Here is a 25000-nt window from a genome sequence, read left to right as displayed (position 1 = left end):
TACAGGTGTAAGGTGTATTCAGGTATTGGGAAACCTTTAATTTTAAAAACCAACTAAAGAATGAACTTTATAATGAACCAGATAATGACATCATTTTTATGCAGTTTGATATTACACATCAAAGTAACCAACAGTTCATTTCAATTTTATATGAAAAACTCAATGACATAGCAGTGCATTTATAAATACATTATACATTTGGAAATAACATGGATTAAATTTGAGATTATTGCTATCAAAGTACCAGATAGTGGAATTTGTTATTAATACATAAAGTTTTTCTCAACCTTTGAGATTTCACTCATTACTGTTTCAAGAAGTACTGGACTTTGGGTTTTTGAAAAATTGAAAATCAAGAATAGATCCAAAAATTTATGGAATAATATTTTTTATGGAATAACATCAGTGTTAGATTCAGTCTCAGGTTTGTAGACCAAATGTAATTTTCACATTTTTCAAATTCTGTAGAACAAAGATTACTATCAGTTTAAAGATGATACACTGTCATCTTTAGACTGACAGTTTGTAAAGCAACATCATTGTAGACATTGAACTTTTGGATGAGTTGTGTGTTATTATACGGTGCATCATTAACTACTCCAGATGTGCATCATGACTGAAGGTAGAGGCTACTCACAAATCTGTTGAAACACTCGATTTTCTGTAGTTCATGAGTTGTTTGCTTCATAAACAATTAGTTGCCATCAAAAAGCAACTCTGTCTTCCTTAAGAAAATGGCTTTAGCCATTTAACATACTTTGGGGAGAGCACCAGGTTTTCGAAGTATTGTCAACATGTCTAAACCAACCAGACCTTCAACTTGTTGGAGAAATTCTGCATAATCATCTCTTGGATGGTTGGCTGTCACAAGCAGTAATTAATGATGTTGCAATTGGCTTTAGTTGGGGATGGATTAGATTGAACTAATTTTCTTTGAATTTCAGGCCCAGTTGATAGAACAAAACATACCCCAAAAGCATCAGATAAAAGTAATTCAAACATATGATTGTGACAGGCCATCCAGAGTAAGCTGCAACCAATAGCTGTCTTTAAAAGTGTGCAGGCTACATTAAATCTACCAGTATTCAAACCATTTGTGTCAAAACACATACCAATATCAGGTGATAACATTTATATGACTTCAAAAGTTGCCGCCATAGCTATATTTAGCCTAAGGCCAACTTTGTCACACTAAGATGGTTTGTGCTTCTATCAATAAGAGAAGATACCAAAACTGACAATCTATCCCATTGCCAAGCATGGGTGAATGCAGTTAGATGAACATTGTAATTATAAAATGTAATCACAAAAACTAAAAAAGCTATACACTAGTTCAATCATGCATATTAAGGATATAACAACAACTAACTTAATGTTAGAACCAAATACCTATTCAACAACACAAAAGATTTTACATGAAAAATGTTTGCCTAATGCTAGGTCACAAAAAAATTATATTTACACAAAAAACACACTATGTTAAGTAAGTGAAGGCAAAAAAGCTTCAATATAAAAAATCCTGAATCTTGACAACTTTTTATGATTTCAACATTGTTTATGCGAGGAATCTTATTTCCTTTAACATCAATTTTATTCTATAGTAAATTCTACTAATCTAGAGATTTTTAATGGTTCCAAATACCCTAATATCATTAGATTTTAAATATAGTATATAGAACAAAATTTATACCATTATTTCAGAAAAATCATGACCCTTGGGCATTCCTAAGTGTTATTTTAATTTACTACATATTTGCAGGTATTATTATAAGGCCCAAAAAAAAAAAAAACTTTGAGGAGCATATGCATCAAAATTATCAAGAAAAAAAGTTTCTTGAACACCCTAAATTACTACTGCATTATTTAGGGTTCAACATACTTAGGTGACAAACTTTGTATTTGATAAAACAAAATTATCTTGCTATTCCTTAAGTAACTTAACATTCAAACAATTTACATTCAAATAAGTTTGATATCTATATATGCTGAATGCCTTAGATAAATTTAAAAAAAATACCTGATCTAACTTGATTTAGATTTTTACAAAATACATTTTAAGAGATTCTTATTAAAAAGTTAATCATCTGTTAAATTAGGAATGAAAAAACATAAACCTCTTGAGAAAAACTTAATTTTTCTCAAAACAAAAGAAATTTAACAACTATGACATTAGTTGTCAACAACTTTGAGGCTACTTCTTCCAGAAAATTAATACAATGTGCTTCATAAAAAGTTGAAACTTGTTGCTACAAATTAACTTTTATGTAAAAAAAAATTTCAAAGATTTTTCAGAAATAAAAAGATTGTAAAGCTCTAACACATAATTTTTTTTTTTTGCAATTATTGCTTTATTTAAAATTATTTAAAAAATTATTATAAAGTAAAATCATCCTTTAAAAGGTTAACTTTATCTGTCACAAGTTTGTTTAGATCTAAAAAATACAAAACTGATTGAAAAATTGATGTTCAATTAAAAGTTTTTTAAAGGTCATAAACCAAATTTATATTTTCAGAAATGAGATGAGATGAGACTAAATTTTACTAATACTATTACTATTTTTATAATTTTATTAAAAAAAACCTCAATTCTGTTTTCCTCAAAGACATTGACTTCCTTATAGTTATAATTTTTTTAAAGTAAACTTGATTTTTAAAATTTTTCTGATTTTAAGCTTTGTTTCTTCTTGCTTAAATCATACTCTTTTTTTTAAAAAAAATATTCTTTTACATACTATTGTTTCTCACTCATTACACAACCGGCATTAAAAAACTGCTTTTTTTTTAAAAAAAAACTTACTTAAATACATTTTATAAAACCCAGTGATATATTGCTTAATTAGCTTTTAGCAACCAACTCTAAATTATCAAGAAAAAATACTATCATTTATTGATTCATTTTTCAAGTTAGTCACAATTAAATCACCAAGTTTTTTGAATAGTTTAACAAACTATTTAGCCTTCTTGCTCACATCATTTATTTATAAACCCATCATTGTAAAGGTATATGAACTTTATTTTGAACTATTAGTTAATTAAGCATTTATTTTATTCATAGCACTAACTCTACCAGAAAATGATTCCTTTCATATTCTTTTGCATGAAACTAGTTAAGCTGTAGCACATTTTCACACATTTTCAGAACCAAATTTGTTTGTGAGATTTTATTTTGTTTGTGGAATTTTATTTTTAATAAAGACAAATCTCAGGACTTTTAACCTTTGAAATCAATAAAATTTTGAACATTCAAAGAATATTCTTGCTTTGTCTCATTTAGGGTTGATCAAATTATTCTTTCATAAATTGTGTGCTTTTTGAACTTTTAACAAATAAATTTTAAGATGAAACACCTGGAAATGTCATGTTAAGACAAATTTTAAATTTTAATTTCTTCTTAATTATTTATTATTAAAGACTTTAGTGGTGAAAGAAAAAACAAAAGTTTTAAAAAATTGCAAGATTTTATTTTACTTGTGATCTTTTATCTTAAATAACATTAAGAATCATGGGTAATTTGGTTTTTGTCATTTTTTACTATAGCTTTTAAATAAATAATATATGTAAAAGGTTAACAAAGATAACAACCTAGACAGATCTACACAGGTTAATGTATAGAATATAAAAAAAATTCAGTAATTGACTCTTTCTATCATAAGTTAAAAATTAACACTAACATTTGAATCCTGGACACAAAAAGTGAGCAGGCTTTTTTTACAGTGGGGGCTTTTTTACAGTTAAGACTGCATGAAAAGTTAAAGAAGAGCAAGGCAATCTATGATTACCAGAAAAAATAGGAAACAGTTGTATTAGTAATTGACTTGAATCAAATAGAAGAGTTTTCATACATGATGCCAGGGAAAAAAAACTTTGTAAGTATAAAGAAGAAACAACGTTAAAACATGGTTCAATCTCAATGGAATACTTATTGAATTTAGAAATACAACCTGAAACATTAGTGGTGTATTGCAACTAATGGTTCAGGCAACCAAAATGTGTGTGTATCCACCAGCAAAATACTAAGCTCTTTATTGATGCAATTAGGGAAGTAAAAGTTATAAAAGAATTTATGACTTAGGGTGTTCGTTCCCTTGAAGCATCAAAAAGCAGCTTAGCTCAAGAGTACATAGACAATGAGATGTAGAGGAAGATGTTGCATTCAAGCACTGCCAGAGTAATGACAATACAACACCAGTACAATCATTGCCACTCAATGAGCTTAATGAATGTGTATGCAACAGAACTGAAACCCTTAACACATCACACACTCATACTTTGCTTAAACAAAAAATAGCTATCTGAGAAACTGTAAAAAAAAAATTTAATAGAAAGAGTTCTTATTTTTGATGAAAAGTATCAATTTGTTCTGGATGAAGTTCACTTGGGCAAAAGTCAGAGCTCACTTTACCAAATTATATTTTATTTTGGAGAAAAAATATTCTTAAAACAAATCTTTTTCTCTACAAAACTCAAGAAGATATAATTTGATATATCAAAGATGTTTTAGATATATCTAGTTGGATATATCAGAGAAACACAACATGATATGTCAAGTGTAAAATACTATTTCGATGGCTCAGCAGTACAGTTTTTAAAACTTTAAAAACTTTAATAATCTTTTTCATTCAATGCTGAATGGATATTTTTTGCTACCAACCATGGTAAGCCCCCTTGTAATTGGTAAGACTGTTAAATGATTCACAAGAAAGTCTGAAACAAGTAACTACAGATTTTGGATGATAAGATTAACATAATCTGTTTAGAGTTGTTTTAAAAAGAGGAAGCTGATCATACTTAATCACAATTAGGACAAAGATAAACAAAGACTTCTAGAAAAACAAGTTTGATTGGCTTCAGTTAAGCTTTCCAGAATAAAGAACAAAATACTTTATGAAAATTCTTACAGGCAGTAATTTAAAAAAAAAAATCAAAGTATTTTTAACACTCAGTTATCTCTTAAAATCAAAATGGAGAATTTTAGAAGAGTTCTTAAAGAAGTACAAAAAGCCACAAAGTAAATGTGGAAAATTTTTTTTATACTGACAATGAGGCTGAGGTTAAAAGTTTCAATCACTTAAAATAATACTCAGTGGTCTTAAAATGTTAACAATGGGGCATTTAACTTCATTATTCACTTAATAAATTTTTTTCGTCAATTTTTCAGAAATTAAATAAAATTAAATGGGTTATTGATATTTAATATAGAACATGCCCATCTCTGCAATGTTTGACATCATCACTTAATTTTGACTGGTTACAACTGAAATGTTACAAATACAAATACAAATTAACAATTCAATGTTTTCCCTGTCAACAGAGTAAAATTGACATTTGAGAAGATTGAAAAAATGAATAAAAGTTCCAGTAAATTTTCCTAAACTTGGGTAATAATTCTTAAAAAAAGTAGGGGAAGATTTCTATAATCCAAAGTGATCAATAGAGCAAATGGAATCATCAATCATATGAGAATATTTAACTCTAATTAGAATTCAATAAACATTTCAGAATTACTCTGTATTCCCTTACAATTGATTTGCTTTGTTTGGATGTGAACCATGTCAACTAATCATCAATCAAAAAAATATTTGATAAAAATAATTGAATAGGAATAATCCTTGCATGAGGATTATTCCTATTCCATGATTTTTATCAAATATTTCTTTGATTGATGATTAGTTGACATGGTTCACATCCAAACAAAGCAAATCAATTGTAAGGGAATACAGAGTAAATAAAATCTCATCAACAAGAATAATGTTTTGTTGATGTGATCTGCTGTTTAAAAATACTTAAACAATATGCAAACAGTAAGATGCTGCATATTGGCAAATAACTTCTACACAGCTTACAAAAACATACCTGGCTTATCTTCAATGGATGGCTTCAGAGGGTTTTCTGTCTCAAATGATTTATCTAATAAATATTTGTATAAAAAATGAGCAAAACACTTTAACATTTAGAATTTTGGTTGTGTACAAAATAACTTCAACATTTTATTACAAAAAGCAAAATACACTTCATAAATAAATTTAAATTTTTAAACTTTCAAAATAGAAAAAGAAAAAAAAAAAAGTATAATTAAAAGTTACTTTATTTCTTTATTCTTATTATATACTTTATTAAATTATTTTAGAGAAATTCTGAATAACTCAAAGACCCAATTTATTAAAATAAGTAAGTTCATGTAAAAGTACAAACTAAAAGATAATTTTAAAATCAATAAATTATTTTAAATTTTATTAGTATTTTTAAATTTGTAAAGTAGAAAAGTTTACAAACTGGTTTAAGAATCTATGACCCTTGGAATATTTCTCCGAGAATTCATTCAAAACTTTAATTGAAATCTAAATTCAGCTTGTTTCAAATATCAATTTATTTTCAAATAGCTTAAGATGGAATTAGTATGAAAATTTAACATTTTTACTAAAAAGAAAAAGATCACTCACCTTGTTTAACTCCTTTATCCATTAATTTTGACTTGTTAAAAGTGTCAGAAATCATTCTTTTATATCTGAATGCAATAATACAAAATGATTGGAAAAGAAAACTTTAACTGCTGAGAAATCTCTCTAAATTCATAACAAAAATTCAAAAAAAAAAAAATTATATCATAATTTACAATTAAATTTATATCAAAAAAATTTATTACCAAAAACTACACAAAATTTATAACAAAAACTCAAGGCTCTACATACTTAATACATTGACTGCAACGGCAATTTTCAGAAATCTGGCCAAAAATGGCAACTTGATTTTATCACATTGTATTATTAAAAACTCAAATTCTAGTGCCCAGTTATAAAAAAATGTTTTTTTATTAAAAAAAAAAAAAAAAAAGGTCATTGAATTATCTTGTAGTTGGCTTCTGTAACAGAAATCTCTTCGCGGAAGCCAACTAAAAATGGCAAGTAAACATAGGAAGATAACGTAGGAGATAACTTGAAGTTGGCGTCCTAGTAAAGACTGCAATCTACAAGTTATGTTGTAGTTGGTAATGTGTTAAATCAGTCAATGATTGATTAATTATGTAGATTAAGTATGATTAAGTATGTAGAGCCTTTGACCATTTTGTATTTTGTTTAAAATAGAAGATTGAGAACAAAATTGCTCAAACATCATTGTTAAATAAAATAACATTCCTTTAACTTCATTGAAATTTTATTCAGCTTTATAAAAGGCTACAAAAAACTTTTTCCTATATTTGTTTCAGAAGAATTCCTTACATATACTTTCTTTTTCATATATCAAAAGATTCTTAACCTTTTAAAGAGATTAAATTAAGATTAATAGAAATTTGCTGTGAGAAATTAAAAAAAAAATACTAAAAAATTAAGCACATAAAAAAGGAAATATAATTTCTATTTTTTACATATTGCTCCTTCGAAAAGCTGAGGTTTTTTTATAGTTATAAACTTTAAATTCACAGCATGCATTTGTACTTTTCTACATTAGAATCAGACCAAAGGCTCCATATTTTAGAGCATGTATCAATTTTTTATAAATCAATTTTTAAATGGAACCCAAAACACAAAAAACGTTTGATATTTTTCCTTAGTAAACCCTTTCAAGATATCGCAACTAGTTGTGTTTAAGTAATGTGAAAAAATCATTTAAGTAATTTTAAGTAACTTGCAAACAAGTATATATATATATATATATATACATTTTAGTGCAATAGTACTTTTTAAGTGTGACAAAATATAACAACTAAACTTTCAAGTCAGAATGCAAAAAACATGTCAATCATTTTATCATTCCAAAACTTTCTTAGCTCATTTATTAAAAACTCAGCAGCATCATCATCAACATCTTTCTGCTACAACTAATGACAGTGGTAGAGACTTTAAAACACACTGCAATATTTTAAAAGGTCTGCAATTCCCATTCTTCTTCTTTCAAAAATTCTTTTCATCATTGAATCCAAAAAAGTATTAGACACAGTTGCATCCTGGTTTTTATTTCTGTTAAAAAAATTTACAATAATTTTAAGCTCCAAAAAGAGTAGTACCTCTTCTACAAAGCATACTAGCACCAGTTTTAATAATCTATAAACAGCCTCCTAAATATCAGGCAGATATTTGCAAGCTTGTCTAATAATATTAGGCAAAGGAATCTTGAGATAATGTTAGACAAAGTAATCTTCAAGACAACAGTTCCAAAAATCAATATTTATCAGAGATGACCTTTTAAAAATTCTTTCAACTATGTGGATTTTTTGGATGGTGCTTTTAATTCCATCAAGCTCACATAATTCAAAATTATCTTCGTTAAGAGGTAATTCTTCTCAATTGACAAAAGTTTAATTGTTAATTTCATGATCATCATTATCAGCATCTTCATTACCCTCCTCTATGTTGTCACTGCAAAAGTCTTCTATTAGATTTTTTGCTTTTTAGAAAGTATGTAAACTAATTCTAAGTAAATTCCATGTGAAAGATGGTTGATTAGTTACTTGAGAGAATCTTCCAGTTTTTTTTCTTAACACTGTAACTATTCTTATTATTATTTCAAAAATATGATTATTAGGATTTAACTCAAAACCTTCAAGCTCTGTTTAAATCAATTTTCAATTTTATCAATTTTAATCAATAATCAATTCAGACAATCTTTAATCTTATTCTGAGGCATTGAACTGATGCCTGACAAGTGTTTCTATTAGAACTCTATTCAGCAATATAAATCTATCATCATAATATTTAATCACTTTTGAAAACTCATAAATCATTAAAATTTTTTTCTTTTTGTTGTATTACAAAAACATTGAAGTCAAAGTTTAGCTTAAACTTGGTATTTTAAGATTCTGAGCAGCCCATTCTTTTGAATATCGATACTTTATGACACTTTTTATGTGGAAATAAGATTAACAGCAACAATTCCAGCAAAAAAAATCACAAGGACATTTTGTTGGAAAAGCTGGTAACAACCCAAAATCAACTTTTTCATTTTGTTTTGGATTAGGGTTTGAACTCAAGCTTAAAGTTAATCCAGTCAATAAAGTATGATGAGAAACCCACAAAACTTTTTTTATTTTCTACTTTTTTCAAATGTTGAAATAATGCTGTTGTTGCTCGTTTTGCCTTAAAATATGAAGGACAATATTTGCACTTAAAAATATTTTCTTAGAAGGTTCCTTCCAGTCAACTTCATTTTTAAGCTATGCTTTAAATATTACTACAAATATACACATAACAAAACTAGATAAATATAAGTAATATATAAGACAAAACTACTAGAAATAAAACAAAAACAAACAAAACAATAATTTAAGACATCAAACAATGGATTCACCAAAATCTATTGAGGCTAGCAAACATGGTAGAGCAAATCTAAGAAACCATCCAAATATAAACCCAAAAATGGTAAAAAGTTATTTTTAGGGAAGCTTTGTGCAAAATTGAAAATCATCCTACTTTTATAGAACAAAAGTATGGAAGTGTTCACTTTATAGTTTCATACTTTTATATTTAAAATGGAATTCTTCTATAGCCTGAAGAAAATTTCTGTATAAGCTTATCAAATTTCTTGTCCTAAGCAAGACCAAAAAATAAACAAAAATAAAAAAAGTTGCTGCTTTTTTTTCATTTCACATTTTCAGTGAAATTTCCAGTATATTTGTTAGTTAATAGTTTTACAGGAAGGTTTAAATACAAAGCAAAACCAAATAAAATACTTACAATATGTCATTTTCATCATTAATTTTGAAGCAATCATTTTCAATATATTCATTGAAATTTTTTTTGGCTCCGCGATCTTCAAATTCTTTGCATTGATCATTTATATACCAACTGCAATCTTTATAACACCATAGTTGATTTTCATCATTACTAATTTTAACTTGGATCTTTTCAACAATGTCTTCTAACCAATTATCTAACACTTCTTGGATAGTCCCATCCTTTTGGAGAACTGGATTTTCTGAAGGTAAAACGAAAACTATTAAATACGAATTACATCTAGCACAAATGTCTGCGATGATATGTCTAAGATAATACTCCTCTGGTTTCACTAAGACAATAACAAATTCTGATTCTGCTCCGCACATTGCTCTACTATCAGCTACAAGAACATTTTGTTGACTTTCTTTAATTTTATTGGCCACAGAGATCTTGTCTTCAATTGTAGGGGTGCACTTCTGTAAATGTGGCGAATAAACTACTGCTTCATAATTTTCAATAATATCTATTGCATATGCAACCACTTTAACTTCATCCATGTTGTTACATATAACAGTAGTGCCCCTAACTTTGTCAAAACAAATCTTCTCCAATACAACTGATAAAACTTTTGCTGAGCTTTCTTTTGCCCAGGTTAGAGAAGGAAAAAATATTATTTTAGGTTTTTCGCCTTCAATTGAGTGTCCTATAACCCCAGGTTTAAAAACAAACTGAGTTTCAATATAATTGTTAGTTTCATCAATCTTTTGATTGTTTGATACTATCTTTGCCCCTTGATCAAAATCATAATCATGATAGCCTTTTTTAGCTGAAGCATCATCAAATCTAGATGACTGTCCTTGATGCGTCATGATTTGTACAGCACTATTTTCTATTTTCGTTGTATTTGTTATTTTTTCATTACTTCTTTGTAGATTAAAAACAACAGAAAAACCATTTTGAAATTTTTGCTTGATTGTTTTTTGTCTGATTGGTGTTTGATTTAGATGTTGCTCGATTGAGCTTTTTGGTTTGATGTCTTGATTACTACCTTGAGTTATAAGATCATAGTGAGTTTCTTTTTTACTAAAGTTGTTAGAGTTGTCATCTTTATCATGACTTGATGATTCTATGTTTGAATTCTGAAACAAAAAAGTATTTGACTTACTTATAGTTTTTTGAGCAGAATCAATTAACAATTGAATACGTTCTGTAACTCTCATAGATTTTTCAAGAGTTATGATCTTCATTCCTATCTGTTCCTCTTGAAAACAGTTACTTCCTAATTTCTGTTTTGCACCATCTTTGTTTAAATATCGATTCTTCTCAACACTTTTAGGTATAAAGATCACTGAAGAATTTTTTAGACATGAGGAAAACAACTTCTTTAACTCATTTGCATCTTCTTCTCTGACATATTCTCCAGGAAGTTCATCAAGTACAAAGTGTACTTCAGTACTATCATTTTCCCTATAATATTTTTCTCTATAATATTGCAGTAAATTTGGGAGAGAAATATCCTGTTTTTGGCTTTTAAGCATGCGTAGCCATAATTCTAATAAGTTCTCACACACAATTTCAATAGTGTTATTTGATTCTTTCCTTAACCTATCAGTAAACTCTTTCATCTCACATTCTAGTAAAGAAAAATGGTCACAACAAATGTAATACAAAATTTTTTTTTTTGATGACTTTAAGGATAAGCTTTTCACAATTTCTCTCCCAACCACAGATTTTCCAGAGCCAAATCCACCAGTGATGATTTTTTTAAGTTCCTTGTCATTTATCGCATTCACCTGTTCAGGGTTAAGAATCAATGATTTAATCTGTTTTAAGGTATCTGAATTGAGTGTGGGCAGGTTTACATCATTACATTTAGCTATAATCAACATGGTTAAGCCAATGAGTTGTTTAAAAAGTGCTTCATCCTTTGTTCGGGAATTTTTATCTAAACAGTATTTATAGAATTCTCTGCGCCACCAACTGCAGAAAGTCTCATATTTATCAAGTTCATCTCGGCATATAAATAAAACATTGTACAAAGGAAACTTGGAAGAATATTGGAAAGTTAGTTCTTGTTCTAAATCCTTTCTTTCGACTGAACAACAAGCAACTACTCCTAATATTGTTAAAGGTTTTTCTTCTATTACAAGTTTGTTGATACTTGCAAAATATTTGACATCAGCAGAGCAGTTTTTACACTCTTGATTGATGCAATCCGATGAAGAAGTAGCACGAACAATAAAAATCAAATTTATTTTTGAGTAAAATATTACAACTCTGTTAGCTGAAGATCGCTTGATATGTTCTTGAGGCTTAAAATTTAATAAGGTTGCATGGTGATATAGGTCATAATCATATAATACAGCACGAATACCTTCTGTAAGATTTTCTTTAAACAGTTTAGTAAACAACCGCGGAATGCACGTAGTATTCATTTCTTCATTAATCAAGGGTGGAAAACAAATTTCTTGGTTGAGATCAACAAAATTTCTGTCAAAATATTCCATTGCAAACTCTCTAATAGGTTTTTCTTTTGATATTTTAGATTCAGGATTCATTTTCACTCTCCAATCCAAATACTCTGGCATCAGAGGATTTTGATCAACCCAAGGGAACTTTTTGCTGAAACATGGATCAGGTATTATGATGCTCAATTGATTACATGAAATTTCGTAGCTGCACCATTCTTAAACACAAGACAAAAAAAAAAACTTTAAAATTGAAGAAAAAGTAAAAAAATTATTTAAAACTTCTTTTAACAAAAAATTTTTAAAGTTATCAGGTAATTAAAATGTTTTAAGATTCACATTTTGAAGTTAAATGTATACCATTAATCAAAACCTCAAGATGTAATGGCTTCTTTTTTCCTTCTGAGTCTTCAAATGAAAATTTAAATTCAACTTTGCCATAATCTTTAAAGTTTTCAACTTTAACAAATAAGACTTTCTCTTCCTGTTTGGTGATATAATATGAATCTGATTTGTGGTAACCTTTACTGATAATTTCCCATTGGATTTCGGCTTCTTTGGGTTTAAACTCCACTTTTGTGAGTTCCTCATTGTCTGTCAGCAAATACTTGAACACACAGCCACCTGGTAAATTTTCTACAACTCTAAACAAAACGAATGAAAGCATTTCTAATGGTTTTTTTGGACTTTTCCCTGTTAATTCAAAATTTGAAATAAAAGGGAAGAGCTATGTAGATTAGGCACAGTATCTAAGAGTTAGGATTCACAGCACCAAAAAAGTTTATAAAGAAATATTTAATACCTTATTGGACTTTCTGATGTTTCTAAAAATTTTAAATTTGATTAAAAAACATTTGAACTGACTAGAAAAATGGCAAATTTAAATATGTAACATAAATTTAAGCTTACTTGAATTAATCTTTTTTTTAAAAATTCTTCAGTATTCAGTGTTATAAAGGAAATTAGTATAAAAAACCGTAAAAGTTTTGTTTTCAGGTGCATGAATTAAAAACCAAATATCAGCAATGACAATGATAATAAAGAAAAAATGATAATAAAGACTGATAATAAATAAAAGGAAAAGTAGAAGGAGAAATGTGATAAGGGGAAGAAGAATTTGCTACTGAATTTCCTGATAGATGTTATTAGTGTTAAATCCTGCATTTCCGGGTATTTTCATACCATTAAATAAGACATATTTTTGCCATCAATCAGTATATGTAGTTGGTTTTTGAGCCACTCAATTTAGTTGTTTTTAGGCCAATGAAAGCAAAGTGAAAGTCTTTTAGCCAACAAAAAAAACCATAGTGATGGAGGAGCACATCCTTTTTTCAGAAGGGGACTACTTGGGACACTACACTCCTCTTAGTAGCACAGCTGAAGCATTTAAATTTGCAATACTTCAGTATTCTAAAGAACACAATATCTTTTTGGATAATATGCAAGTGCTGGGCTATGATGGAACTAATGTAAACACTGGAAACAAGGATGGTGTTATTAGATTGAGTTAAAACTTCAACAGCCTCTACAATAGGTGATTTGTTTGCCACATGCAAACATATCACCAATTTGTAGAAGCTGTTGAAGTTTTAACTCTCACAAACTTCCATTACACCATTTGTTTGAGATGGTGGATGGACTAACATCTGCCCTTAGATGCTTATCAAGCTCCAAAATTAAAACTTTTGAGATCTTGAAGGTTGTTGTTTTTCAACCAATAAACCATGATGTGAAATCCCAGAAAATTGCTCAATACATATAAGCTTTATCTTTTTGACAGTTGCCGAACTGTACTAAGTGTCACTTGTTCTACCAGTCTGGAGAAGTGCAGCCCTGGACAACTGGTTCATTCTAGGTGGCTCAACACTGCCAACAGGATTCTTAGATTATATGTTTCTACCAGCAATCCCTCATCAAATTTGTTAACTATAGCGACATTCATTACGTATGTTTATGCCCCTGTGTGGTTCATTACCAAGGAGTCTTCAATCCTTCATGGCAGCAGGCATCTGTGCACCTCAATAGTCAAATGGTATGGTATCATGGTAAATGCTGACTGCATTACGTAAGCTAGTGAACAACTTTATTCAAACAAATGTATTTTTTGGTCATCAAGAAAATATCCTTCTTACAATAATATCAGATGAGCAGCCACATGTCCAAGATTTAGGTGTATATAGAGCTAGAGAAGAAAAAGGTTTGAAAGGGAATCAAACAATTATGTGGGAGTTCATAATTCCTATTCTTAGTTTTATGGCAAGAAATATGTGGGAGTTGATTGATTAGAGTAATTCACAGTGGACAGAGCCACCACTAACAATGTAGCTCACTGGTGAGCAACTGGAAGAGACAAAAGAGCATCATATTCAACTAACTGATCTTTAAGAAAAGTTACTGTGCCACACACAAGCTGTAGAATGTTGTGTAAAGATGGTGAAAGCGGGTTCTGCTTTGGTAAGATGAAAAGAGATGGTATGATACTTGTCCATCAGTAATTTAGGAAGAATATGCTAATATTTAGCATCAAGCCACATTATAACACTAGTTAATACAATTTTTGATTTATGTATGTTATTACTATGTAGTAAATGCACATATTCAATTCTAAAACTCCTTTTAAACAACCTGTTAATAGACTAACAATAATGCATTCAAAAGGAAGGATGCCACAAATCATTGTTTGGAATAAAAAACTTCAAACATGGATAACTCTGAAAATTTAATTTAAAGTCTAATTTGGCCAAAAATTTCTGCTGGGTATAATTCTTATATAATTTTGCTCATCTTGGTCTCATTTTTTAGTTTTCCTATAGTTAATATGGAAATCAGAGAGAATAATTGAATTTCTAAAAAATTCTTTCTGCTTAGTATCTTGTTCCAATCCATATAGAAGTAATTCTGAGCAAATATGACCTCATTTGGGTTATATTTAGAGGTAGCTCAATGAAGTTATAGATTTCATAGCTTTTACTAAGAACTGATAAATAATAATTTATTAATCTCAATTACATAATCTTGGGAACTTATTTCCTTTTAAGAATAATTCGTATTTGAATTATCTTCAGATGTCCTTTCTTGACAGTTTTTTTTTAAGTGTTTATGTTTATAAGCCTGTAAAAATTTTACAATTTGAAAATAGTAAGATTTTGTAAGACGCTTTTAACGTTTTGGGACTGCAGTTAGAGAAAAAAAACACAGTAATAATCATACAAAATTTTTTAAAATGCTACAAGTGTAAGAAAGGAAACTTGCCATATTACAACAACTTAACTGCTGAGAACTTTAGAAACTTTAGAGTAATCCAGTTGTTGTTCTTTTTTCTTCTGATCACAAGTAAGAGCAATTAAAACATAAACTTGCACAGTAAAATATCTTCAACCAGCTTTACCATAAGGAAGAGAAAGTATAAACAAAATTGAAAAAGAAAATTGTGTGTTTGCCACAAAGAATTAATACTTTGTATAATTAACTACTTTTACATTTTCACTTAATTGAAAATTACAATTTTGCTCATCACACACAAGTTCTAAGTATAGTAGAACTACTGTCACAACTTGTGTTGGCGATTCATAACTAAATTTACTAAATTTATTATAATAAAAGGGACATAAGCAAGTCCAGCATCAGTGTTTTTCTTGAAAAAACAATAAAGGTTTTTCTTAGACATTTAAACATTTATCAACAACTTTTGATTATACTGCATATTATACATAAATTAAGCTATTAATAAACAAATGTCTTTTATTAACATTTTGCATCCCAACTCGTCATGAGAAAAATTTTGCTTTAGAGCAGAACATTATCTTAATTCAAAAACTGTTGTATAGTGAGAATCCAAAGGTATTGTCAATCAAATGTTAAAATTCCTAGCATTGAGAGGAATATATTTACAACTTCACTCAGCAAATGAGCAATTGATGTAATATGACTTGAACTTTGAGTAGGATACCTGACTAGAGATGAAAAAGATATATCTGACAAAAAAAAAAAAAGATACACCTGATAAGGGATAAAAGTACTGTTTCAGTTTGTGATATACTGACACAGAAAAGTTAAAGACATAATATTATAGGAGTGCTAAAAATGAATTTCTTGATTAAATGCAGCTATTTAACTAACAATTGCAGCTATTCAGCTAATCAAGTAACAACAATCTTGATGGTCTTTTTTTTAGTCAGATCAATTGTGTTATTCATAAGTTATTCTATTATTCTAAGTATTTAAAAATGTTGCAAGCAATACTTTATGTTATGACTCATAAAGATTTGGAGTATAAGGGAGGTTATGAAATAAAAAAATATACAAATTAAGTGTTAAAATCAAATTGATTAAGTAATAAGGAAGATAATTGAACTTAGTGAACCTAAAACAATGTCTGTGTTTAATCTTACCCTAACACTAACCTATCAGTGGATTAGTTACTCACCAACTCACTTAATGTATTGTTGCTCATAAAGTCCAAAAGGATTTTAGCAACTATGTGCATAGCCAATAGTCCATTGTATGATAATACTACTAATACTATCAAGTATCTTATTTTATCACTTTATTTAATATTAATAGAATCACATTTTAAATAGAATGGCTTAATTGCAATCAAAATAAGAACAACAACAAAAAAAAAAAAAAAAATCTTTTGTGCAAAAGAAAAGTACCTCATGCAGCTTCAATTTCCAAAACTATATCATAACGTTTAAAATTAACAAGGACAATTTTTAACTGTTCCCATGTTGTATTTCCTGTCTTTTGCTTCCATATATTAAGAACTTTCATAGCTTTCTCATAAGCTGTGGGTTTATCACAGTCAATTTGGTCAAGTTCATTTTCATCAACGCCAAGATGTCTTCCAAGCTTACACCAATCAATTCCGATTCGAGAACCAACTCTATCAATTAGTTTTGTTGTCAAATTATCACCTAATTTTATTCCTGAAATATTGAAAGATAAGAAAAAAAAATAAAAAGAACAATAAAATGTATGACAAAAAATAAATTAATACCAAAAATAAAGATTGTTTTATTTTGAAAAAACCTTAACTTTTTGAAGATACACATTAGTGGGACAGAAAAATGTAAAAATATAATACTAGACTTGAAAATTAAACCCAACATCTATTTTTAAGAGACAATATTAAAAAAAACTTGAGGCATATTAGTAGTGAAAACAGCAAAATAGCTTATCAACAAAGATGAAATGAAATTTAAAGGATTAACTCACAAATACAAGTGTTCTAAAGTGAAAATAATAACTTGGGTGATTTTTTTTCCTTATATGGCAGACTATCATTTTTAAGAAAACCAGGTATTCAGATTTAAAAGAAAAGTTAAGCAATCCTAAAAATGGTTGCTCCCATGAGCAAACTTTTTGTATGATGTTTAAACCTTGAACTATCTTAAAGGATTAAAACTGTTCCTTAGGATTGATTAGGTTTAATTTTAGAGGTATCAGGAAAAACAAAAACAATGGAGAAAAGACAAACAAAAAACTACTGCTCAATATGACTTCTTTTCTAGTAAAATTACAAAATAAAAATAATATTGGAAAACAAATAACCAATTTGAAATACTTTATAGTTATGAATTTTCTTACAGTTAGAAAATTTCTTCAGCTAGATATGAATCAGTTAGACATTCCTCTGAAAATTATCAACCTCTTTCTTACATAATAAACTAGCTTTTTGTTGTTCTAACTGAGCACTTTTCAATTAAGTTCATTTATTTTCATGTAGGCAAAATAAGTGTTTTTTTATAAAAGAACTCTAATCCAAATGGTATCTACTTCTTGCTTTAGGTTAGTTACTTATTCGAGTTTGAAAATTTAATTCTGGTTAGCTAGCTACTTATTTGATCTTGAATAATTAATTCCTTGTCCAACCCAAAATAGATTCAATTTAGTTCAAACCTGTTGATCATATTGGGCAGGGTTATCAATTTATTTCATTTTCTTTCATTCAAGTTTGACCATACCTTGTTAATCTGCTACAATTAGTTTTTGATCAACCAGCATGTTAGCTGATGGAATTGTACTATTAGACAAACCTCACCATTTCAATTAAAACAGCCTCAAAAACTAGTACTATCACTACCATCTTTGTACAACGAAGCAATTTCAATACTTTTCAGATTCAAATCTTTTAACAAGATCTTTGCTTTTGTTATTTATTAACCCATAGTTATTTTGACACTAAGGTTTTGCTATTTATTACCTCACAGTTATTTTAACACTAATATTTTTTCTAACCAAAGTGTTTTTAAATGCATTTCAAGAAACATAATTTTCCAGGTTTTAATTGAAAGTTTCAGTAAGTTCATGTTCAGCTAACTGCTAGTTAATTACTTTGCTTACTGCTTTTCAACCCATTTCTATGTAACTTTTAGACCTTCTAACTTTTAGATCTTCACAAAATCTCCTAAAAATCTTCAACATGACTGGCAAGGATATAATTAAAGAGTAAGAAGAAAAATTTCAGTTTATTTAAGGAAGTATGATATTATGGATGATTAGATCATGAAATATTGACAGATATTTCCTGGAGTTCAAAACAAGATTGTTTTGAATTCAAGAAATAACTTTCAAACTGTGCTAGTAACCTTGCTGACTAATGACTTATATTACAATCCAAATAAGGTGAGTAATAATGGGAAGTTTAAATACTTTGGCTTTCATTGGTTGTTCTAATAGAGTGAGGTGGGTTAGAATGGGTCTATTTAATGAAAAAAAATATTGCATTCTCTTGAATGATATTGCAACTTGTTTGAAAGTGTTTTCTGATTGCTAAAAACCCTAAAGCACTAATGTAAAAAAATTCTCTAACAAGCTATGATGGTTTTCAAATTCAGCACCTTTAGTCTATTTTGAGAATTTACATATGTAAATGTAATGTGTGCAGGCTTTTTGTTTATTTTCAGAAAAAAAGTTTGTGGAATAAGAGGAATTAAACAGATCAAGAAAAAAACAACATGATTTGTTATTTCACCCTCAAATCCTCAAATGAGATAATTAGATAATTTTCAGCAATTAGTTACAATGTTGTAACTAATTGCTGAAAATGTCTGTTCAGACAAAATAAACTGATAAACACCAATCCTGTTTAGCAGTTCATTTTAATGATAAGTAAATACCTTAATTACATAGCATTACATTTACAAATAGCCTGCACCTAATGAAGTAATAAAGGTTGGTGATTTTGTAGTTGTAAAATGGTACAACTTGATTAGCATATAATGTATCATATATCCAGTGGTTAGCTGTTTCAACCCTATTGAAGTCAATATGTTTATTTCAAATAATTTATGCTACTACATATTTATGTTTTATCATATCAGTAGTAATAAACTTTGTTTGAAAAAACATTAACTTGTTAATTGCAACTTTCGATGGCAACAACACAGAAATAAAACAATAAGTTTGTGTCACTACATAAACAATTTTTAGCTGACTGTATTCAATTTTTTTTTTTTTTTTTTTTTGCAGCTGGTTGTATTAAATATTTTAACAGAAGTGAGTTAGCAAATCAAACTTTGACAGAATGTCTCTGAAAAGTTCACAAGGATATAAACGTTGTCTTTGTTAAAAATCATCAACTAACTTTTGAAAAAGGTTTAATAAGCAGAATTTAAAACTGAACAGAATTTGATATTGAACAATAAAATTTAAAGAAAACCTATTTGTGCAAAAAACATTTGCAGCAAAATAGCACTGCTAATCCCTTTTATGTCCATTTACATAAGCTAGAATACCTAGCTTCTGATTTTACTAAGTTTGGCAAAAGGTCTTTACATACAGTGGTTATCACAAAAATAGCACACCTAACGTTTTCTTCATTAGAGGAATAAAATTCATTTCTTTATTTGAGGAATAAAAAAAAAAATATTAATTTCCATTTATTAGCAATAAATCTTAGGAAAAATATTATTTTTAATGAAAGTATAACAAAAGAATAGTGCTGTTTAACAGTCTATATGAAAACATTAAAACTAGCATTAATATTTTGTTGAATAGACTTTATTCTTTATAAGTGCAGCACTTCTTAAAGGCATACTGTTAACAGACATTTGTTCCAAAGTAGTAGCATTCCATTCTTTTAGAACTTCCCCCAAATTACATTATGATAATATATAAATTTATGTGACAAAGGTTTGTTTATCTCATAAAGCCATCTTAATATTGTAGCATAAGTTCTTGATCATATTCAGTTTAGGACTTTGGGGTGGCCATTCTAGAATTAAATTTATTTTCCTCAATCCAAGGTTTTACAGATCTCACAGTATGCTTTGGGTGGTTGTTGTGCGCCAAAATCCAAATAACAAGAAGTTGATAACTGACATGCGGCTCCATTATGTTTCAGAGTATGTCTTTATATTTTATTAATCTAAATTTCCAATAATTTTGACCACTGGACCAATACCATGCACCTGGACATAACAGTGCTTCACCATCTTTGAAGTATACAATTAGTTGTTTTCTTGCTCCATAGGATGCCTAACATACTTTCCCATCAGACTGGAAGCAATTAAACTTGGATTCATCAGTCCAGGAAATGTTCTTCCAAAGGAAACATTTTCAATTAGAAACATTTTTGCTAACCTTAATCATTTTTATTTTAAAACAAGGGGTTTTTTCTTTGCTATACAGCATCAAAGGCTGGTTTCTTGTAAACAACATTTGGTTGAGACTGACACAACTACTTTATACTGTTCTTCAATTCTGGTTTTTATTTCATGAGATGTTAAAAAAGGATCTTTTTTAGATACCTTAATAATTTGCCAATCCATGTTAGTTGAAGTTTTTCTTGACAGTGGCTTTTGAATTTTATCATCAGTGGTATTGTATTTATCAAATTTTATGACAGCTTTGAGCCAATTTTCTAGAACACCCTAGTTGACACAAAATTTGAGAAATGTTAAGTCCATTTGATAACAAATTTAAAATTATTGTTTTTACTCCAGAGCAATTTGGGTCTTGCCCAAGTTTACTCAACACAAGAAAGTTAAATGCACATTAGAAAAAATATTTACACTGCCTTGTTCTAGTAGTTCTCACTTAGGAATTTTATTGAGAAACTCAGATTTTTATTAACAAATGGGCTCCTCTATATGCTATTTGATTGAGCACCCCCACATATAGAAATTTGACAACAAAAGTTTCTCTTGTCACATAATATTTTTGTCCAAACAATAATGCAAGTTCCAACTTGTAAGTTATCATAAGAAATGCCATTAAAATTAAAAACATAAACACAAGCTATAAAACGCAGTTAAAAGAAAATGTTATGGGGTTTGCTATTTCTATAATCAGCACTGTATATATTGAACCTTTGTATTTTATTAATACAAAATTTTTAATATTTTCTTCTCACAATCAAACAATTTATCTAAAATTTACTTTTATTAAAAATGAAAACACAAACCTTTACTTAAGACTCATGATATTTATTCCACAGGCATAACATTCTGTATGATTTCTGACTTAATAAAAATTCAAAAAGTCAGAGTTTTATCCACAGTTTGAAGCATGTTTAGATGATAGCTTTGTCTATTTGAGGTTTAACATGCTTAGGACTTCAAAAATATACTTAAGAGTGTTACCACATTTAATTCTGATTTTCAATCTTGTTAGGTCAATATATTTTGGAAAACAGTTTATGATTATTTTGTCTAATAAGTTGTTAATATTAAAAGTTCATTCTTTACACATGGAATAAGTTTTGAGTGTTTGGTAACATAGAGACAGAAAAACATTTATAAAAACAGAAAAAAAATTGAAGAAAAATTTGCAGTTGCTAATTATTAATAACATTCTATAAGTAAAATTTCTCTTCAACTGAAGAAAACTTTACTTATGCAACCTCTTTTTTTTGTTTTGTTACATAAGGAAATATGTTAATATACTAAAACTGTTCCAGTCAATTTTTTAAGCGAAGATTACAGTCCAATAGCTTAAAATTCTTAGCATTAATATTTTATTCAGAATGCAGAGGAAACTTCATTCATGTGTTAAACTTAAGTGACAATCAAATTTGTATGAAAAACTGAAACTTGTTAATTACAAAAACAATTTTGAAAACTTTTCAATAAATGCATGTCATCATTTAAAGTTAATTAACAATATTTTATGGAAAAAACACTTAAGAAATGAATAAATCTGTGATCAAAACTTAATGTAAAAAATAAGTTTGAAACTGTCATGGATAGTTTTGAAGGATTTAACCTTAATCAAAGGTTTTCTTTTCCTAAACTTTTTTTACTTACTTTAAAAAAAAAAAGAAAAAAAAATTTATTTGAATCATTATAATAATGCATATTACAATATATATATTAGGGATGCGCCGAACTCAATTTTTCGCCGAACACCGAATCCGAACGTTCGGCCATGAAATTTTACCGAACACCGAACGGTTCGGCAACCGAACTCTTGCTATTTTTGAATCAAAACATTAGTTTTGAAAAATTTTGTTATTAAACATTTAACGTGTTTGTTAAAACATTAGTAAGGGTTTATAAAATTTGTTTGAAAAATTATAAAGTAACTTTGAAAAGTTAATTTATTATTGGATGATTGTTTGTGGTGTAAAGAAAAGAAATGTTAACATTGTAGTGTAAACAAAAATGTTAACGATTTTTTTTGAAAAAAATAATTAATACAATTATTAAAGTTAGGTAATATAAATAAATGTATAACATATAACGTAAAGGATAAAATAACATAATATGTAACATGTTGGTTATATTTTAAGATATTTTTACACAGTTTAAATTTAAAATGCTTTATTTTTGGTTAAACCTCTTTTTTATAATTTAGTAATAACATCTTAATCTTGTAAAAGTATAAAACAATGTCTTCTGAAAAAATGTCTTTTAAAAGTACTGTGTGGAAATATTTTGAAGTTTCTAAGAAAGACATTCGTTTTTGTATCTGCCTACTATGCAAAGCAATAATCTCCAGAGGTGGGAATTGTCCAAAAACATTTACCACTAGTGCAATTAGGCGCCATTTAAAAAAAAAGCACCTTGTAGAGTATTTATTGGCTGAAAAAGAGTCTGATAAAAAAAAATTTATTGAAACATCAACCGTTTCTACATCAAGTGATCCAGAAATAAAAAAACAATTAACATTAGTAGAGAGTATTAATAAAAAAAGGTTGTGGGATATTAATGACCATAGAGCAATCAAGATTCACAATCGCATTGGAGAAATGATGGCGTTGGATATTCAACCATACACAATAGTAGAAGATCTTGGTTTTAGAAAACTAATTGAAGAGATATGCCCTAATTACCAAATACCCAGTAGGAGTTACTTTAGTGAAAATATTGTTCCACAAATATATGGTAATCTGTTTAATTCAATCAAGAGTAATATATCTGCTGCCAGTTATATCTCCCTTACAACTGATATTTGGACAGCAAATACTTCAAATGTTGCGTTCATAAGCATGACAGCACACTGGCTCAATAATGAATTTTCCCAACAGAGAGCAGTACTCAGAGTTATGAATTTTCCAGAAAGTCACACAGGAAAAAATATAAGTGAGTATTTACATAAAGGTTTGCTAAGTTTTGAAATTCCACACAAAAAAATTCACATTGTTTTACGAGATAATGCTGCCAATATGGTAGCTGGTGTTAGAGACAGTGATTTTAAGTCAATTCCATGTTTTATACATACAATACAGTTATGTATACATGACTCAATTTTGTCACAACAATCTGTGAAAGAAATTTTAGTTTGTTGCAGACGTCTGGCAACACATTTTCACCATTCACCAACAGCAGCAGCAAAATTAGAAGCAATTCAGGAACAACTTGGTACAAATAAGCATAGGTTAATACAAGATGTTGCTACAAGATGGAATAGTTCCTACAATATGATTGAAAGGATGCTTGATCAAAGAGTTCCTTTGGCAACTTATACAGCTGATCATGCTACCCAATCAACATTAAATTCATACCAATGGGGCTTATTAGATAAAGTTTTTCATATTTTAGAACCATTTAAAACTTTAACCGTTAATCTCAGCAAACGTGAAGCATTTTTATGAGATGTTATTCCTTCGATTATGGCTCTTAAAGTATTTTTTAATCAAGCATTAGTTTGTGAGGCTTTTTTAAGTATATATACTTTAGTTGAACAATTGAAAGAGTCAGTAGACAAAAGACTGAGTACATTTTTACATGATAAGTATTTATGTCTTTCCACTTTTTGTGACCCTAGATATAAATTAATGTATCAAAAGGAAGATGAGAATGTAATAAAAATTTGGCTTAAAGAGCAGATGCAAGAAATGCAGCAACATAATTTAGAACTTGAATCCTCTGATTCTGATTGCGAAGAACCCGCAGTAAGTGACACAAATGAAGTGTTTGTGAAACCAACGTATCCAAAATTTAATGAATGTTTTCGGCTGGTTTCCAAATTGACAACTATAAATGAATGTGATTCCAGTTTTTCAATTACTAAAGAAAGCGAAAGATTTAAAAGATCACACTCTAATGTGGAAATGATCAACATGGAGATTGAAGAGTATTTAAAACTCCCTCTTGTTATGGAAAAAGAAAGTCCTCTTTTATGGTGGAAAAATTGTGGAAACTCTTTAAAAAATTTAAAGAAAGTAGCCCAAAGGTTTCTTTCAGCACCACCTTCTTCTGTTGAAAGTGAAAGACTTTTTAGTACAGGTGGCAACATTTATGAACCAAGTAGAAACAGACTATCACCAGAGAGTGGTGAAAAATTAATGTTTATACATTATAACTTAAGGGCAACAAGTGATAATTAATTTTCATGTTTTTGACATTTTGTTTTTCAAAAATTATTGATTTGTGATTGTTATTACTATTACATAATACAATTATACAATAATAACAAAATACTTAATTGGAGCGT

General features: G+C 28.5%; 1 protein-coding gene across 1 annotated transcript in view; it reads right to left on the bottom strand.

Annotated features, from left to right (window-relative positions):
- Positions 1-25000, bottom strand: part of LOC149894098 (uncharacterized) — a 90940-nt gene that overhangs the window by 60249 nt on the left and 5691 nt on the right. The window contains exons 5-11 of the mRNA XM_090077114.1: positions 16781-17046; positions 16068-16071; positions 12921-12942; positions 12479-12762; positions 9669-12336; positions 6441-6505; positions 5854-5907 (exon numbers count right to left, since the gene is read on the bottom strand). Of these exons, the coding sequence (XP_089933240.1) occupies positions 5854-5907; positions 6441-6505; positions 9669-12336; positions 12479-12762; positions 12921-12942; positions 16068-16071; positions 16781-17046 (3363 nt within the window). The remainder of the gene's footprint in view (positions 1-5853; positions 5908-6440; positions 6506-9668; positions 12337-12478; positions 12763-12920; positions 12943-16067; positions 16072-16780; positions 17047-25000) is intronic.

The sequence above is a fragment of the Hydra viridissima genome, unplaced genomic scaffold, assembly GCF_058129835.1.
Source record: "Hydra viridissima isolate aposymbiotic clone 2 unplaced genomic scaffold, HvirCarnegie_v1 scaffold_1, whole genome shotgun sequence".
Lineage (NCBI taxonomy): Eukaryota > Metazoa > Cnidaria > Hydrozoa > Anthoathecata > Hydridae > Hydra > Hydra viridissima.
Note: the sequence above shows the minus strand (reverse complement) of the source record. Positions and strands in the feature narration are given on the sequence as shown.